The 16942-nt window shown below is 47.8% G+C and overlaps 1 protein-coding gene across 1 annotated transcript in view; it reads left to right on the top strand.

The window, feature by feature from the left end:
• Positions 1-474: 474 nt before the first annotated feature.
• LOC130190996 (F-BAR and double SH3 domains protein 2-like) overlaps positions 475-16942 on the top strand; it is a 31056-nt gene continuing 14588 nt past the window's right edge. Inside the window, exons 1-9 of the mRNA XM_056410673.1 lie at positions 475-672; positions 3414-3511; positions 7245-7290; positions 10717-10793; positions 11126-11270; positions 11373-11506; positions 12206-12260; positions 12344-12472; positions 16194-16316. Coding sequence (XP_056266648.1) covers positions 652-672; positions 3414-3511; positions 7245-7290; positions 10717-10793; positions 11126-11270; positions 11373-11506; positions 12206-12260; positions 12344-12472; positions 16194-16316 — 828 coding nt within the window. The 5' untranslated portion in view covers positions 475-651. The remainder of the gene's footprint in view (positions 673-3413; positions 3512-7244; positions 7291-10716; positions 10794-11125; positions 11271-11372; positions 11507-12205; positions 12261-12343; positions 12473-16193; positions 16317-16942) is intronic.

The following is a 16942-nucleotide window of genomic DNA, read 5'->3' as shown; positions in this document are numbered from 1 at the left end:
AATACATCACTTTTGAGTTGTGTAATAAATTATAATAAAGTCTAATAATCTCTCTCAATTAAATAATATATTAAACAATACTTTTTTGGCATTACGAAGCCACTGAAATGTAGTAATAGGCATAAGTGTGAGACCTGAAGACGTATCAGTGTCTCGTGGAATAATCTGCAACTTTTTACAAAACTTTTAATAGGTGGCCACTTATCATAATAATGCTTTATTAATATAGCACATTCAAAAAGTGCTTCATATAATAATAATAAATACATTATATTTACTTAATGTGTATGAATGACATAACATGTATTATAACGTGTTATTGATGAGGATAAACATTTTAGGAAGAACAACTTTTATTTTGAAGTCTGTACACGGAAATAGCATTTCAGCTTCATACATTGTTTTATTTTGAAAAATACGCCCGGAAGTCGCGCCTAACCCTTCTGCCGCCAGCTTGACGCTGGTGTTTTCTTTTCCCCGGGGCCACAGTGTTTTCAACGGGACTCAACTCACCCGGACCTGCCATGGCCGCCTGACCCGGGCCGAAGATCCTCGTTCCCGTTACAATCTGTTCCAAACCGTTCGGCGCTAAACTTTTCTACCGGACGCAACTTTCTCCTTTCCGGTTAGTTTGTATGTCAAGAAATAAGGATGCAGCCCCCACCGAGGAAGGTGAGTTCGCCCAGTCGACGAAGTGCTGCATATTTAACGGGAAGAGAAAACGTTCCGCTTTGTTGCTGCTCGGCCGTTTGAACCACTGAACTCGCTTACTGAGTGAATCCTGCACGCGCAACCAGTTCTCTGTCGTGCGACTTTCATGAGATTCTGTTTCTTTAAATGGCAACGAAGAAAAACTTGTTTTAAAAAAAAGTCCCATGTGCCACTTTTTTTAATTTTTTTAGGGAACCGCATCGTTCCCTCGGAGGAGAGAACCGGTGTTACGGTTCAACCGGCTCCCCCCGACGGGCCGAGTGAGACGTTATTCACGGCGTGGCGGAGGTGATGCGTTCAGGGGAGCATCTTTAAAGTGCAGGAGCGAAAGACTGTGCAGACAGCGCCGAGCAGCTCGTTACGACGTTTATCCGAATCACGCGCAATTATTGATCAGGAATGCAATCTGCACTTCCTAATTGATCTCCTGGCCAATGGGAAGCCGTCGCCGCGGCAACGAGAGGAGCATCTTCACCAACGTCATGCTGAACGAGTACTTTATATTTAAAATATGCAGAATTAACTTTTGTTATGTGACGAATGTTCTCCTGATTCTTATGTTGAGATCAGGAGAGAAGGTACCTGTAAAGTACTGTAGAAAAGGTACTTGTAGAGAAGGTACTTGTAGAGTAGGAACTTGTAGAGAAGGTTCCTGTAGAGAAGGCACTTGTAGAGTACTGTAGAGAAGGTACTTGTAGAGTAGGAACTTGTAGAGTACTGTAGAGAAGGTACTTGTTGAGAAGGTACTTGTAGAGTAGGAACTTGTAGAGTACTGTAGAGAAGGTACTTGTAGAGTAATGTTGAGAAGGTACTTGTAGAGTAGGAACTTGTAGAGTACTGTTGAGAAGGTACTTGTAGAGTAGGAACTTGTAGAGTACAGTAGAGAAGGTACTTGTAGAGTACTGTAGAGAAGGTACTTGTAGAATGCTTGTAGAGAAGGTACTTGTAGAGTAGGAACTTGTAGCGTACAGTAGAGAAGGTACTTGTAGAGAAGGTACTTGTAGAGTAGGAACTTGTAGAGTACTGTAGAGAAGGTACTGTAGAGAAGGTACTTGTAGAGAAGGTACTTGTAGAGTAGGAACTTGTAGAGTACTGTGGAAGGTGCTTGTAGAGTGCAGTGGAAGGTGCTTGTAGAGTGGGAACTTGTAGAGTACAGTGGAGAAGGTGCTTGTAGAGTGCTTGTGGAAGGTGCTTGTAGAGTAGGAACTTGTAGAGTACAGTGGAGAGGCTTGTAGGTGCTTGTAGAGTGGACTGTGGAAGGTGCTTGTAGAGTAGGACTTGTAGAGTACTTGTGGAGAAGGTGCTTGTAGAGTAGGAACTTGTAGAGTACAGTAGAGAAGGTGCTTGTAGGAGTGAGTACTGTAGAGAAGGTGCTTGTAGAGTGGGAACTTGTAGAGTACAGTGGAGAAGGTACTTGTAGAGTAGGAACTTGTAGAGTGCTGTGAGAAGGTACTTGAAGAGTTGGAACTTGTAGAGTGCTGTAGAGAAGGTGCTTGTAGGTAGGACTTGTAGTGTACTGTAGAGAAGGTGCTTGTAGTGTAGGCACTTGTGGAGTACTGTAGAGAAGGTGCTTGTAGAGGTGGAACTTGTAGTGCAGTGAGAAGGTACTTGTAGAGTAGGAACTTGTAGAGTACTGTAGAGAAGGTACTTGTAGAGTAGGAACTTGTAGAGTACAGTAGAGAAGGTACTTGTAGAGTACAGTAGAGAAGGTACTTGTAGAGTACTGTAGAGAAGGTACTTGTAGAGTAGGAACTTGTAGAGTACAGTAGAGAAGGTACTTGTAGAGTAGGAACTTGTAGAGTACTGTAGAGAAGGTACTTGTAGAGTAGGAACTTGTAGAGTACTGTAGAGAAGGTACTTGTAGAGAAGGTACTGTAGAGAAGGTACTTCAGGTAGGAACTTGTTCTAGTTTCCTCCTCCAACAAACCAGATGTTCCACGGCTGCTTTTATCTGTCTGAAAACTTAAGGATACAATATATTTTAAATAGATGGTTTATGTGGATACTTTGATGACATCGTTGCTGGTTGTTTTTCTTCTCACTAATTGACAGAAGCCACTATGTAGAACAAATGTTCTTCAGGTATAATAAACATTTACTGTTTCACTGCCAGATCTTCACACTAAAGAAACATCAGCACTAAAGATTTATCATTTCTGCTAAATTTCAACGACCATTTAATCACCAAATAAAGATATTTGTGTTATTAATGAGACGCGTTCTTTCGTCATTAACTGTAGTTTACACGGGGCCTCGGCCATAAATACTCCCCAGATGGGGTATTAAGCCGCCGCTAAAAATAGTCCCTAAAAAATGCACCATTGCTCCAGCATGACAGACGGAGGAGAAGGTGAGTCATGTGACCCGGGAGAAGATGTAGGTCCTGAAGAGGAGATCCAAACCCAGATATCCAGTAACACATCTGTTGAGTCAGAAAAACATTGATTATCTATGCATTTGCTCATTATGTTAATAATTATATCTTATTGGTTGCATATGTTAACCTTACCTCCGGCTCATAATGGAAGTAAAGGATCCTCCCAGTTGACAGTAATGAGACCCAGTCAGTGTTCTTCATCATTAATCTAACAGCCAATTAGAGGCCGACTCTCACCCGGCTGCAGCTGTGAGCTCCGGAGTCGTTGGTAAAGAAATATTGAGCCAACGTCTCTTTAATAAACCGTCTTTTCTTCCCTCTGCAGGTCCGGGTCGCCCAGGAGCTGAAACACACTCACGCAGAGCAGATGAGTCGACTCCAAGCGAAACACCAGACAGAGTGTGAGCTCCTGGAGGACCTGAGGTGAGCTGCATTCTCTCTCTGACCACCAGGGGGCGACTCCTCTGGTTGTATAGAAGTCTATGATTCATGTGTTAAAGCTGCATTCTCTCTCTGACCACCAGGGGGCGACTCCTCTGGTTGTATAGAAGTCTATGCTTCATGTGTTAACGATGCATTCTCTCTCCTGACCACCAGGGGGCGACTCCTCTGGTTGTATAGAAGTCTATGATTCATGTGTTAAAGCTGCATTCTCTCTCCTGACCACCAGGGGGCTTCTCTGGTTGTATAGAAGTCTATGCTTCATGTGTTAAAGCTGCATTCTCTCTCCTGACCACCAGGGGGCTCCTCTGGTTGTATAGAAGTCTATGCTTCATGTGTTAAAGCTGCATTCTCTCTCCTGACCACCAGGGGGCTTCTCTGGTTGTATAGAAGTCTATATAGTGACTCTACTTCTCTTGATGTATTCCCTCAGTAAACATTGTAAACATGAGTTCATGTCTCAGTCTCTAGTTTCCAGTCTTCTTCTATACAGCATGATGTCATCATTGATACTTTATGGTCATTTAGAGTCAGACCATAAAGCAGGGGACGCTTTAGGGGCGGAGCTACAGGGTGATTGACAGCGTCCAGATACGGTCACTTCCTGTTCACTGGTTGTAAAAAAACAAGATGGCGACGGCCCGAATCACGAATTTGATGCTTCAAAATGTCCACAAACCAATGAGAAAGAACACAAATATAATGTGTAGTGAGCATATTTGTTGTTGCCAGCGGCAACTTGAAGGTGCCCTCAATTTCACACATGCTCTGAATTAACCCCCCGCTGTAGCTCGTCTAGTTCTTGTCCTTTGAGCTGCTGTGACTCGGGGATCTGCTGTGTGAACAGGTGACGAGCTGAAGTTGCTTCTTTGCACCAGTCGTTGTTCTTTTGGGCGCATCGAGTTGCAAACGCTGCGTTTTGACCTCCAGACTATCTGCACTGGTATGTTTCCACTTTAGTGACCTGAGGTCTCTATATTGGGTTCTGAAGAACATCTGCAGCGCAAACCAAAGATCAAAGAGTGAACGTGTTGCATCGCCAGACCGGCGTGTTGCAGCTGGAAGAGCCAACGGCCGCAGTTGAGTTTGAGCTGACCACTTCCTGTCGCTGGCGAAGCGCCGAACCGCCAAACAGCTGGAAGGTCGAGACGTCGATGCGAGCTCACGGCGGCCCGTAGGCACGGGCCGGTCGCCTGAGGAGACACGCCGAGTCGGCAAACTGGAAACTGCATCTGCTCGTAGCAGAAGCGACAGGAAGTGAATGTTTGGAGGGAGGGGGGGGGAGGAGGAAGAGGGGGAAGCTCCCAGGAAGTAGGCCAGATTGTCGAGTGGGGTGGAGCGGCGCTGCCGTGTCTCGGCACGTCTGAAGACTCGGTGATGAGCTGTTGTTCCCAGAGCTCTGACCTCTGACCCCTCCTGAGGCTCTGAGGGAATCTGATGGATTCATCCACCGCCGGCTTCCTGAGGCCGAAACATTTTAGGAATGTTTTTGAAAGGAGACGAACATTTAGGAACGTCTAGCAGGCGAACAGGAAGTGACCGTTTCATGGAGGGACGAAACGCCTCTTTAAGTCACACGTTACAACGACAGAGAAGGTACTTTCTCTAAAGTACTCTACAGTACCTTCTCTAACGTACTCTACAGTACCTTCTCTAAAGTACTCTACAGTACCTTCTCTAACGTACTCTACAGTACCTTCTCTAAAGTACTCTACAGTACTTTCTCTAAAGTACTCTACAGTACCTTCTCTAACGTACTCTACAGTACCTTCTCTAACGTACTCTACAGTACCTTCTCTAACGTACTCTACAGTACCTTCTCTAACGTACTCTACAGTACCTTCTCTAACGTACTCTACAGTACCTTCTCTAAAGTACTCTACAGTACCTTCTCTAACGTACTCTACAGTACCTTCTCTAAAGTACTCTACAGTACTTTCTCTAAAGTACTCTACAGTACCTTCTCTAACGTACTCTACAGTACCTTCTCTAAAGTACTCTACAGTACCTTCTCTAACGTACTCTACAGTACCTTCTCTAACGTACTCTACAGTACCTTCTCTAAAGTACTCTACAGTACCTTCTCTAAAGTACTCTACAGTACCTTCTCTAACGTACTCTACAGGTACCTTCTCTAAAGTACTCTACAGTACCTTCTCTAACGTACTCTACAGTACCTTCTCTAACGTACTCTACAGCACCTTCTCTAAAGCACTCTACAGGTACCTTCTCAACGTGCTCTACAGCACCTTCTCTAACGTGCACTCTACAGTACCTTCTCTAACGACTCTACAGCACCTTCTCTAGCGTGCTCTACAGGTGCCTTCTCTAACGCTCTACAGTACCTTCTCTAAAGTACTCTACAGCACCTTCTCTAAGCACTCTACAGTACCTCTCTAAAGCACTCTACAGCACCTTCTCTAAAGTACTCTACAGTACCTTCTCTAAAGTACTCTACAGTACCTTCTCTAACGCACTCTACAGTGCCTTCTCTAAAGTACTCTACAGTACCTTCTCTAACGTGCTCTACAGTACCTTCTCTAAGACTCTACAGGTACTTCTCTACTCTACAGTACCTTCTCTAAAGTACTCTACAGGTACCTTCTCTAACGTACTCTACAGTACCTTCTCTAACGTACTCTACAGTACCTTCTCTAAAGTACTCTACAGTACCTTCTCTAACGTACTCTACAGGTACCTTCTCTAACGTACTCTACAGTACCTTCTCTAACGTACTCTACAGTACCTTCTCTAAAGTACTCTACAGGTACCTTCTCTAACGTACTCTACAGTACCTTCTCTAACGTACTCTACAGTACCTTCTCTAATGTACTCTACAGTACCTTCTTTAAAGTACTCTACAGTACCTTCTTTAAAGTACTCTACAAGTACATACTTTACAGGTACACACTCTACAGGTACCTTACTTATCTACAGTACTCAACAAGTACCTTCTTTACAGTACCCTACAGGTACCTTCTCTACAGTACTCTACAGGTACCTTCTTTACAGTCCTCTACAGGTACCTTCTCTACAGTACTCTACAAGTACCTTCTTTACAGTACCCTACAGGTACCTTCTCTAAAGTACTCTACAGGTACCTTCTTTACAGTCCTCTACAGGTACCTTCTCTACAGTACCTTCTCTACAGTACTCTTCAGGTACCTTCTCTACAGTACCTTCTCTACAGCACTCTACAGGTACCTTCTTTACAGTCCTCTACAGTACCTTCTCTACAGGTACCTTCTCTAAAGTACTCTACAGTCCTCTACAGTACATTCTCTACAGTACTCTACAAGTACCTTCTTTACAGTCCTCTACAGTACCTTCTCTACAGGTACCTTTTCTAAAGTACTCTACAGGTACCTTCTCTACAGGCTCCTCAAATTCCTCCTTGACGGCCTTCATGACTCGAGGCCTTCAGGTCGTCCGGTGGCTTCATTAGATTGAATCCCGTGTTGAGCGCCGCAGGAAGAGGGAGGCGGGGAATACAAACACCCGCTGTGAGCCGTGTGTTCCTGCAATGAATCATGTGTCCTGAGATGTTGTTGCATCATCAGGACTGGACTGCCGTCAATTAATAAGTTATTTGGAGAAACTAACATTTACTTTTTAAGAGTATGTGATGTGAAATATTGAGTGAAATTATACCAATACGGTCAATGTGTATATTAAAATGTTTTCTATAATTTGTGTTCCGTTTCTCTTTTTTTAGGACTTTCAGCCAAAAGCGGGCGGCTGTGGAGCGAGACTACGCCCAGGTGAGCAAACCATCGCCGCCCTGCCTCGTCATTAGTCGGCTTTTATGACGGCGTCCCCTGAAGACGCCTTATGACACGGTGGGGGGGGGGGGGTTGAGGATCCCTGCTGGCCTCTTGCCATGTTCACGTTTTTCGCAGCGCTGTGAGGAATGTCCACCGCGGCTGTGAAGAGAGGGGCGTGTCTGCCGTTATCCAACCAGCAACCTCACATTTCTGTTTGCCCATGAGCATCTGGTCCTGGGGGGGGGGGTTTGTTCAAAGAGCAGCAGTTGTTGTGAACGTCTGGTTTTAAATGAGCCAGACTGAACCAGTGTTAGAAAAAGTTGCTTTACTTTGAGTCCATTTCATTACTTTATGTAACAATGTCAATTAAATGGAAATCTGTACGAGAGAAAAGCCAGATGGCCACTAGGAGGCGACTCCTCTGGTTCTGTAGAAGTCTATGCTTCATGTGTTAAAGCTGCATTCTCTCTCCTGACCACCAGGGGGCAACTCCTCTGGTTGTATAGAAGTCTATGCTTCATGTGTTAAAGCTGCATTCTCTCTCCTGACCACCAGGGGGCGACTCCTCTGGTTGTATAGAAGTCTATGCTTCATGTGTTAAAGCTGCATTCTCTCCTGACCACCAGGGGCGACTCCTCTGGTTGTATAGAAGTCTATGCTTCATGTGTTAAAGCTGCATTCTCTCTCCTGACCACCAGGGGGCGACTCCTCTGGTTGTATAGAAGTCTATGCTTCGTGTGTTAAAGCTGCATTCTCTCTCCTGACTACCAGGGGGCTCCTCTGGTTGTATAGAAGTCTATATAGTGACTCTACTTCTCTTGATGTATTCCCTCAGTAAACATTGTAAACATGAGTTTATGTCTCAGTCTCTAGTTTCAAGTCTTCTTCTATACAGCATGATGTCATCATTTATACTTTATGGTCATTTAGAATCATAAAGCAGGAGATGCTTTAGGGGCGGGGCTACCGGTGATTGACAGCTGATTCTTTAGGGGCGGGGCTACCGGTGATTGACAGCTGATGCTTTAGGGGCGGGGCTACCCGGTGATTGACAGCTGATGCTTTAGTTAACACAACATGGAGTCAAACTGACATCTTTTGGACAGCGATTGCTAAACACTAAAAAGAGGAAACGATGAAAATCTTTGACGCCCGTTTGTACGTTATTTAAGTTATTGTGTCACCTCGAATACATGATTCACGAGGTGTGCGTGTGTGTGGGGACAGGAAACATGTATTTAAATGCTGTGAGGATGTAAAAGGAAAAAAACTGATGAATTCAGGTCTGAGATCTCTCGTTGCAGCGTCTCAGGTGTGAATATTTTACGAAGTCGGGATTAACAGTTGTTGTTGTGAAATCCAGATTTGTGTTGACAATGAAGCTCTAAGATGGAGGAGGAACCTAAAGTAATTAAAGTTTAAGTTATATTCTGTAAGTATAGTTTGTGATCTGGAGATCGGCTTCATTAGTTTCTCCCCGATGACGAGGAAACGTGAGCTAGAAGCTTCACGAGGAGGTTAAGTGATGCGTTCAGGCTCCATTCAGCAAAACAAGTAAAGTGTGTTTTCATAATGTGTTTAAACAGATCCAGTTGTTTTGAAGACGTTTTCACATTAATGTAAAACAGATGTAGGAGATGAATTATTGAAACTAGTTTATAATACATCAGTAAAAACTGCAAATGAAATATTTTAATTCCCAATTGAATTGTGTGTTTTTATGCAAATAACATCTAAGTAATCTTAAGTAAAAGGAAATGGTTGATTATAAATATTTTCCGAAATATTCTGGTTAAATGAGATTTCCTCTGCCAATAATTACAATATGAACATTTAATAATGTGATATTCCTAAGTACACCTCATGGACAGTAAATTGATTAATTGAGAAACACAACGTCAACGCTGAAAATAATCAATTATTGGAGAGTGTAGTGGACGGTTGTGAAACTATTAATAGATCAACTAAATGAAGCCCCAGATATCTGAACCATTGGTTAATTAAACAGATTAATATGTTTGGATTTCACGATGTTGATTGAATAACAAAGAAATATGAAGATGTCGCCATTTTTATAGATGAAACAATAAATTGGTTAATTGGAAAATAATGATTTACATCCAGTAAGTGTGTCAGTCATGTGATCATTTAAAACGTGTCAGTCATGATCAATAAAACTCGAAAACGTGTCAGTCAGAGCGTCGCTGCAACTCTTCGTCCTCTTTCTGGTTTCAGGCTCTTCTTTATTTTTATTTTTTTCTGGGTTCTCTTCCACCTGCGAGCTGCTTCATCCACGAGCCCATTGCTATTCCACTCACACAGTGGAGATAAAATGTCCTCCTCTGTGTGGCTCTTCCTCCTCCTCCTCCTCTGATCCCACAATGGTCGTGTTTGTGGCGGCTTTTTGAGGCGTTGGCAGCGAGCTGAGGCCGGTGTTTCCTCCTCAGGGCTTCAGAGGAAGCATGGACGCCGCTCAGTTCCTTGATGGGAACGCCGGCGTGTATCTCAAAAACATAAATAAAATGTAGATATTAAATTCACAAGTGGGAATTTACCACATTTATACACGGACACTGTTGACGAACAAGCATCAAGTGACGGACAGGCGAGGGTCGGGTGACGGACAGGCGATGGTCTGGTGACGGGCAGGCGAGGGTCGGATGACGGACAGGCGAGGGTCGGGTGTCGGACAGGCGAGGGTCGGATGACGGACAGGCGAGGGTCGGGTGACGGACAGGCGAGGGTCGGGTGACGGACAGGCGAGGGTCGGATGACGGACAGGCGAGGGTCGGGTGACGGACAGGCGATGGTCTGGTGACGGACAGGCGATGGTCTGGTGACGGACAGGCGATGGTCTGGTGACGGACAGGCGAGGGTCTGGTGACGGACAGGCGAGGGTCGGGTGACGGACAGGCGATGGTCTGGTGACGGACAGGCGATGGTCTGGTGACGGACAGGCGAGGGTCGGGTGACGGACAGGCGATGGTCTGGTGACGGACAGGCGATGGTCTGGTGACGGACAGGCGAGGGTCGGATGACGGACAGGCGAGGGTCGGGTGACGGACAGGCGATGGTCTGGTGACGGACAGGCGATGGTCTGGTGACGGACAGGCGAGGGTCGGATGACGGACAGGCGAGGGTCGGGTGACGGACAGGCGAGGGTCGGGTGTCGGACAGGCGAGGGTCGGGTGACGGACAGGCGAGGGTCGGGTGACGGACAGGCGAGGGTCGGGTGACGGACAGGCGAGGGTCGGGTGACGGACAGGCGATGGTCTGGTGACGGACAGGCGAGGGTCGGATGACGGACAGGCGATGTGAAGACGAGGTCAAAGGTCACCCTCTTGATGTGAAGACGAGGTCAAAGGTCACCCTCTTGATGTGAAGACGAGGTCAAAGGTCACCCTCTTGCTTTGTGTCTTCCAGGCCCTCCAGAAATTGGCCTATCAGTATCTGAAGAGGGAGTGGCCCGACAGCTTGACGGAAGAACCAGCAGACGAACGGTAATTGTCTTGTTGTTTTTTTACCCTTTGGCTAAGTCCCGCCCCTCACAAGCAAACTCACCAATCAGAGCGCAGCATCGGCTCTGACTTCTATCCGTCTCTTTCCCTCAGCTTCTCAAATATTAATTTCTTTATAAAAACCTGTGGAGCTCAACATCACAGGAACCTTTTAGTTTCCCAAACGGGATCAAAGGTCACCGTGACCTCACGAAAGAACCAAAAGTCCAGTTCTAGTTTTAAGAAAACTTTAGCTGTCTCCAGTTTCAGAACTGTGAGGATTTATTTAGTCATTCTCCGCGTATGAAAGTAAACTCATGGTGTGTGTGTTTTAGGAACATGTACTGGGTGTGGAGGGCCTACCTGGAGGGCACGGTCCAGGTCACCCAGTCCAGAATCGGCTCCTGTGACAACTACAAAGTCCAGATCGCCGATCCGGCCAAGACGGGCCGCATGCAGAAGGAACAGCAGCTGAGGAAGGTAATGCGGGTCAAAGGGACGGGGTCTTGGTCCTCTGGGGATGAGGTCTTTGTCTTCTGTGGACGGGGTCTTCGTCCTTATATTATTACCCCCTCCCCCCAGTGCATAGACCAGCTGGCGGTGGTCCAAGCCGAGGTGCAGGACTCGGTGAAGGAGCTGACGAAGAGCAGGAAGAAGTACCAGGAGGCCGAGACGATGGCTCAGGCCGTCAGAGAGAAGGCGGAGCTGGACGCCAAGTAAGACCCCAAAGACCGGTGACGCTTCTCTAGAGGTCAAAGGGTCAACATGTCCCCTCGTTGAAACAATACCAGAAAGTTAAAACGACCAAATAAAATATATGAAATAATCTTGCGTCATCGCAGGAGGAACATCTTTCCAACGACACCGTGGGGCGGATTGTGTCTCAAAGTTCTGGTGTTCATCTCCACCAAAACAACACAAGAGGCTCAATAGATTAGTCGTGTTCCATATGGTCTTTCAATAAGTTTAATTACTGAAATAAATAAATAAATCGACAGCACTTTATAATCTTCTAACTAAAAGTGTGTAAAGATGACAACAGATAGAAGAAAAGCAAAGACACAAGAAAAAGAAAAATTATTCTAGAACTCTTTCAGTGGAAGTCTAGATTTCTGTAATTCAGGTTCCTGGTTTTTTGATCATTTAAAGAGACAGTGTGTCGGGTCTAGCGCCCCCTAGTGGTGAGGTTCAGATTGTTTGTCCGCTCTGGGCTCCGGTAGAAACGCGGCGACTCCTTGAAGCTCCTGTTGGACATGAAGGCTCATTCTGAGATAGTGACAACACAACTATTAGTTTCAGGTGATTTATAAACTAATAACAATGTAGTTTGAATATTGTATTACATTTCGGCCAATGGATGCCCAGGTGTGCGTCACGCTGGCCCTTTAAGGAAGTCTCATGTCTATTCTCTTCAGGTCCAGACTCAGCCTCTTCCAGTCCAGGTCCAGCCTCCAGAGGGCCAGTGTGAAGGTGAGACCGCGTCCATCACACAGAACACCCCAAAGCTCTCCTTGTTGTCTGTGAGTCAGCCGCCGTGACCTTTGACCTTCCAGCTGAAGGCCAAGAGGAGCGAGTGCAACTCCAACGCCACGCACGCCCGGAACGACTACCTGCTAATGCTAGCCGCCGCTAACGCCCACCAGCAGCGCTACTATGACACCGACCTCATGGACTGCATCAAGGTGAGGGGGGGGGGGGATGGAAGGATGGAGGGATGTATAGTTGGAGGGATGGATGGTGATAGGGATGGAGAGAGGGAGAGAGGGATGGAGAGAGGGGTGTGTAGTGGTAGGGAGGGAGGTAATGGCTGGAAGGATGGAGGGATGTGTGGTTGAAGGTAGGGATGGAGGGATGTATAGGGATGGATGGATGGAGGGAATAAAAGGAGGGAGGTAGGGCGACGTGGACTGTAAACATGTGTGTCTTGGTGTGCAGCTGTCGGATGAAGGATGGATGAAGGATGGATGGAGGTGGAGGTCTAACGTGTGTCTCCTGCAGCTGTCTGATGGATGAAGGATGGATGGAGGTGGAGGTCTAACGTGTGTCTCCTGCAGCTGTCTGATGGATGAAGGATGGATGAAGGATGGATGGAGGTGGAGGTCTAACGTGTGTCTCCTGCAGCTGTCTGATGGATGGATGAAGGATGGATGGAGGTGGAGGTCTAACGTGTGTCTCCTGCAGTTGTCTGACGGATGGATGAAGGATGGATGGAGGTGGAGGTCTAACGTGTGTCTCCTGCAGCTGTCTGACGGATGGATGAAGGATGGATGGAGGTGGAGGTCTAACGTGTGTCTCCTGCAGCTGTCTGACGGATGGATGAAGGATGGATGGAGGTGGAGGTCTAACGTGTGTCTCCTGCAGCTGTCTGATGGATGGATGAAGGATGGATGGAGGTGGAGGTCTAACGTGTGTCTCCTGCAGCTGTCTGATGGATGGATGAAGGATGGATGGAGGTGGAGGTCTAACGTGTGTCTCCTGCAGCTGTCGGAGGGATGGATGGAGGTGGAGGTCTAACGTGTGTCTCCTGCAGCTGTCTGATGGATGGATGGAGGAGGGATGGAGGTGGAGGTCTAACGTGTGTCTCCTGCAGCTGTCTGATGGATGGATGGAGGAGGGATGGAGGTGGAGGTCTAACGTGTGTCTCCTGCAGCTGTCTGATGGATGGATGAAGGATGGATGGAGGTGGAGGTCTAACGTGTGTCTCCTGCAGCTGTCTGATGGATGGATGAAGGATGGATGGAGGTGGAGGTCTAACGTGTGTCTCCTGCAGCTGTCTGATGGATGGATGAAGGAGGGATGGAGGTGGAGGTCTAACGTGTGTCTCCTGCAGCTGTCTGATGGATGGATGGAGGATGGATGGAGGTGGAGGTCTAACGTGTGTCTCCTGCAGCTGTCTGATGGATGGATGAAGGATGGATGGAGGTGGAGGTCTAACGTGTGTCTCCTGCAGCTGTCTGATGGATGGATGAAGGATGGATGGAGGTGGAGGTCTAACGTGTGTCTCCTGCAGCTGTCTGATGGATGGATGAAGGATGGATGGAGGTGGAGGTCTAACGTGTGTCTCCTGCAGCTGTCTGATGGATGGATGAAGGATGGATGGAGGTGGAGGTCTAACGTGTGTCTCCTGCAGCTGTCTGATGGATGGATGAAGGATGGATGGAGGTGGAGGTCTAACGTGTGTCTCCTGCAGCTGTCTGATGGATGGATGAAGGATGGATGGAGGTGGAGGTCTAACGTGTGTCTCCTGCAGCTGTCTGATGGATGGATGGATGGAGGTGGAGGTCTAACGTGTGTCTCCTGCAGCTGTCTGATGGATGGATGAAGGATGGATGGAGGTGGAGGTCTAACGTGTGTCTCCTGCAGCTGTCGGATGGATGGATGGAGGATGGATGGAGGTGGAGGTCTAACGTGTGTCTCCTGCAGCTGTCTGATGGATGGATGAAGGATGGATGGAGGTGGAGGTCTAACGTGTGTCTCCTGCAGCTGTCTGATGGATGGATGAAGGATGGATGGAGGTGGAGGTCTAACGTGTGTCTCCTGCAGCTGTCTGATGGATGGATGAAGGATGGATGGAGGTGGAGGTCTAACGTGTGTCTCCTGCAGCTGTCTGATGGATGGATGAAGGATGGATGGAGGTGGAGGTCTAACGTGTGTCTCCTGCAGCTGTCTGATGGATGGATGGATGAAGGATGGATGGAGGTGGAGGTCTAACGTGTGTCTCCTGCAGCTGTCTGATGGATGGATGAAGGATGGATGGAGGTGGAGGTCTAACGTGTGTCTCCTGCAGCTGTCTGATGGATGGATGAAGGATGGATGGAGGTGGAGGTCTAACGTGTGTCTCCTGCAGCTGTCTGATGGATGGATGAAGGATGGATGGAGGTGGAGGTCTAACGTGTGTCTCCTGCAGCTGTCTGATGGATGGATGAAGGATGGATGGAGGTGGAGGTCTAACGTGTGTCTCCTGCAGCTGTCTGATGGATGGATGAAGGATGGATGGAGGTGGAGGTCTAACGTGTGTCTCCTGCAGCTGTCTGATGGATGGATGAAGGATGGATGGAGGTGGAGGTCTAACGTGTGTCTCCTGCAGCTGTCTGATGGATGGATGAAGGATGGATGGAGGTGGAGGTCTAACGTGTGTCTCCTGCAGCTGTCTGATGGATGGATGAAGGATGGATGGAGGTGGAGGTCTAACGTGTGTCTCCTGCAGCTGTCTGATGGATGGATGAAGGATGGATGGAGGTGGAGGTCTAACGTGTGTCTCCTGCAGCTGTCTGATGGATGGATGAAGGATGGATGGAGGTGGAGGTCTAACGTGTGTCTCCTGCAGCTGTCTGATGGATGGATGAAGGATGGATGGAGGTGGAGGTCTAACGTGTGTCTCCTGCAGCTGTCTGATGGATGGATGAAGGATGGATGGAGGTGGAGGTCTAACGTGTGTCTCCTGCAGCTGTCTGATGGATGGATGAAGGATGGATGGAGGTGGAGGTCTAACGTGTGTCTCCTGCAGCTGTCTGATGGATGGATGAAGGATGGATGGAGGTGGAGGTCTAACGTGTGTCTCCTGCAGCTGTCTGATGGATGGATGAAGGATGGATGGAGGTGGAGGTCTAACGTGTGTCTCCTGCAGCTGTCTGATGGATGGATGAAGGATGGATGGAGGTGGAGGTCTAACGTGTGTCTCCTGCAGCTGTCTGATGGATGGATGAAGGATGGATGGAGGTGGAGGTCTAACGTGTGTCTCCTGCAGCTGTCTGATGGATGGATGAAGGATGGATGGAGGTGGAGGTCTAACGTGTGTCTCCTGCAGCTGTCTGATGGATGGATGAAGGATGGATGGAGGTGGAGGTCTAACGTGTCTCCTGCAGCTGTCTGATGGATGGATGAAGGATGGATGGAGGTGGAGGTCTAACGTGTGTCTCCTGCAGCTGTCTGATGGATGGATGAAGGATGGATGGAGGTGGAGGTCTAACGTGTGTCTCCTGCAGCTGTCTGATGGATGGATGAAGGATGGATGGAGGTGGAGGTCTAACGTGTGTCTCCTGCAGCTGTCTGATGGATGGATGAAGGATGGATGGAGGTGGAGGTCTAACGTGTCTCCTGCAGCTGTCTGATGGATGGATGAAGGATGGATGGAGGTGGAGGTCTAACGTGTGTCTCCTGCAGCTGTCTGATGGATGGATGAAGGATGGATGGAGGTGGAGGTCTAACGTGTGTCTCCTGCAGCTGTCTGATGGATGGATGAAGGATGGATGGAGGTGGAGGTCTAACGTGTGTCTCCTGCAGCTGTCTGATGGATGGATGAAGGATGGATGGAGGTGGAGGTCTAACGTGTGTCTCCTGCAGCTGTCTGATGGATGGATGAAGGATGGATGGAGGTGGAGGTCTAACGTGTGTCTCCTGCAGCTGTCTGACGGGCGGCTCTTCGACCAGGTGAAGGACTACCTGGTGTCTCTGTGCCAAACGGAGCTGGACGGTCACCGAGAAGTCAACGACACCTTCAGCCAGCTGCTGAGCCGCTCCAATGGGGTGAGGCTCCGCCTCCAGCTGCTGTCCAATCAGCTGCTGCTCTGCTTCTATTAGCCACACACACACACACACGGGTCAACGATCCTCATATGCACGGAGCGGCAGAAAAAATACATACTTTATTTATTAAAAGATTCAACACATTAAGTTGATCGTTAAACTGAAAAGAGAAGAGGTGTCACTCTGTTGGAACCTAGAAACACAAACCCACTCTTTGTGATTACAGACGTTTTTAAGTTTGAAGGTTAATTATTGATCCAGCTGCCGTGAAGTAAAGCTGTGATCTGATTGGATCCCTAGTGACAGACGTCAAGGATTCAAGAGCAGAGAATGTCCCACTGCAGGCGGCTCAACACTCCATGAGTTAGAGGTTCTGTTGAGGATCCTTTCCCAAAGGGTTCTCTGGCTGCAGCTGTTCTTCAGGAAGAACCTCAGCCCTTCAGGTAGAACCTTCTCTCAGCCCGAAGTGGACCTTTGAGCCCATGCAGCCAGATCGTCTCCGATGCCGACCTTCAGGGTGCGTTCAGGGTCACTCGATTTCTTCGGCCGGCTCCTTTTGGAAGGTGTGCGTTACCGCTCGGCTCCTCGGTTACCTGAACCCGAGCCGCCGGCCTGGTCCGGTCAGG

The sequence above is a fragment of the Pseudoliparis swirei genome, chromosome 3 (genome assembly GCF_029220125.1).
Source record: "Pseudoliparis swirei isolate HS2019 ecotype Mariana Trench chromosome 3, NWPU_hadal_v1, whole genome shotgun sequence".
NCBI lineage: Eukaryota > Metazoa > Chordata > Actinopteri > Perciformes > Liparidae > Pseudoliparis > Pseudoliparis swirei.
Note: the sequence above shows the minus strand (reverse complement) of the source record. Positions and strands in the feature narration are given on the sequence as shown.